Genomic DNA, 1,571 nt, shown 5'->3' with positions numbered 1-1,571 from the left:
CCCTGTATGTCCACCTGTAAGTGCCCTGTATGTCCACCTGTAAGTACCCTGTATGTCCACCTGTAAGTACCCTGCATATCCACCTGTAAATACCCTGTATGTCCACCTAAGTACCCTCTATATCCACCTGTAAGTACCCTGTATGTCCACCTGTAAGTACCCTGTATGTCCACCTGTAAATACCCTGTATGTCCACCTAAGTACCCTCTATATCCACCTGTAAGTACCCTGTATGTCCATCTGTAAGTACCCTGTATACCGACCTGTAAGTATCCTGTACGGTACTCTATAAATAATCTGTATGATACTCCGTAACTATCCTCTATGTTACCCAGTAAGATGGAGGGTAACAAGTCACATTATAATTCAGCCTGGTCCCCTGTAATTACCCTGTATGTTGAAAAGTAAGTACTTATAAGTTACCACTGTAATGTACCCTGTAAGTACACTGTAAGTTACCCCGTTATAACCTTGAATGTAACAATGTAATAAAGGATAAGTCATTTCATAATACACCCCAGTCCCAAATAATTATTGAATTACTAAGTTAGTTTATTGATTAAATTAATAATATATATTAAAGCTTACATCTTTTCCCCTACGCTTTATACAGTTTAAAAAAACTGAATTGAATTACACCATTATTTAACCCTATTAGGCAAAGTCAAAATACTCACTAGCTGCTTAGGCTAATTATTTTAACACCTTGACAATGTCTCATTCTTGTACTGTATAATCTTAAAATGCAAAAGTTACATTATTATTTAAATTAGCTGCCAATAAAAGCTTTTGTTCTTACACGGATCTGAGGATGGGATTGTGCCAGTATGATTTCTTCAGGATGTTCAGATTCCTGCACAGCATCCTGGTGACTGCTAGAGCCTGTCTGCTGTTGGAGGACAGCCATTAAGGAATGAATAGGTGCCACCAGCTCACTGCTCACCCTCAGACCTGATTCAGCAAACACAAAAGATATTTTCTGACATATTTCCGTGAAAATTCAAGGGATTCTGGTAAAAACAAAGTCATAAGAACATTTATAACTAGAAGCACTTAAGAGTGCAACCTCAGCCAAAGCCATAGCATGACTAAATAAAAAAGTGCAATTTGGATGATATTCTGGATCAACATCAAAATTTAATTGTTTTTTTGGGACAACCCCAACAATTTCTAAAAATTTAATCAAAAACTGTTTATTAGTTTTTATGTAATCTTGCTAACAGACAGACAACAAACCAACAAACATAATCGAAAACATAACCTCCTTGGCGGAGGTAACAAAGGGGTCACCTACTGGAACATCGCAAGGTTTTAACTAAGGAGTCGTCTTTGACCTTGACATTTGACCAAATCCATTCATAACATTTTGAGTATTCTTGTGCACAGACAGACAGACAGACGAACAAACAAACAAACACTACCAAAAACATGAAGGTAATCAGGTCTTGGTAAGACTTCACTTAGAGGAAAATGAACAACATACAGGTGCTGGTCATAAAATTAGAATATCATGAAAAAGTAGATTGATTTCAGTAATTCCATTTAAAAAGTGAAACTTGTATATTATATTC

General features: G+C 36.5%; 1 protein-coding gene across 1 annotated transcript in view; it reads right to left on the bottom strand.

Moving 5' to 3' along the window:
* cep162 (centrosomal protein 162) overlaps positions 1-1,571 on the bottom strand; it is a 67,845-nt gene that overhangs the window by 17,539 nt on the left and 48,735 nt on the right. Inside the window, exon 14 of the mRNA XM_037980338.1 lies at positions 800-951. Within this exon, the coding sequence (XP_037836266.1) occupies positions 800-951 (152 nt within the window). The remainder of the gene's footprint in view (positions 1-799; positions 952-1,571) is intronic.

This window comes from Kryptolebias marmoratus, linkage group LG16 (genome assembly GCF_001649575.2).
Source record: "Kryptolebias marmoratus isolate JLee-2015 linkage group LG16, ASM164957v2, whole genome shotgun sequence".
NCBI lineage: Eukaryota > Metazoa > Chordata > Actinopteri > Cyprinodontiformes > Rivulidae > Kryptolebias > Kryptolebias marmoratus.
The sequence above is the reverse complement of the archived record's forward strand: the minus strand, read 5'-3'. Positions and strand labels throughout refer to the sequence as shown.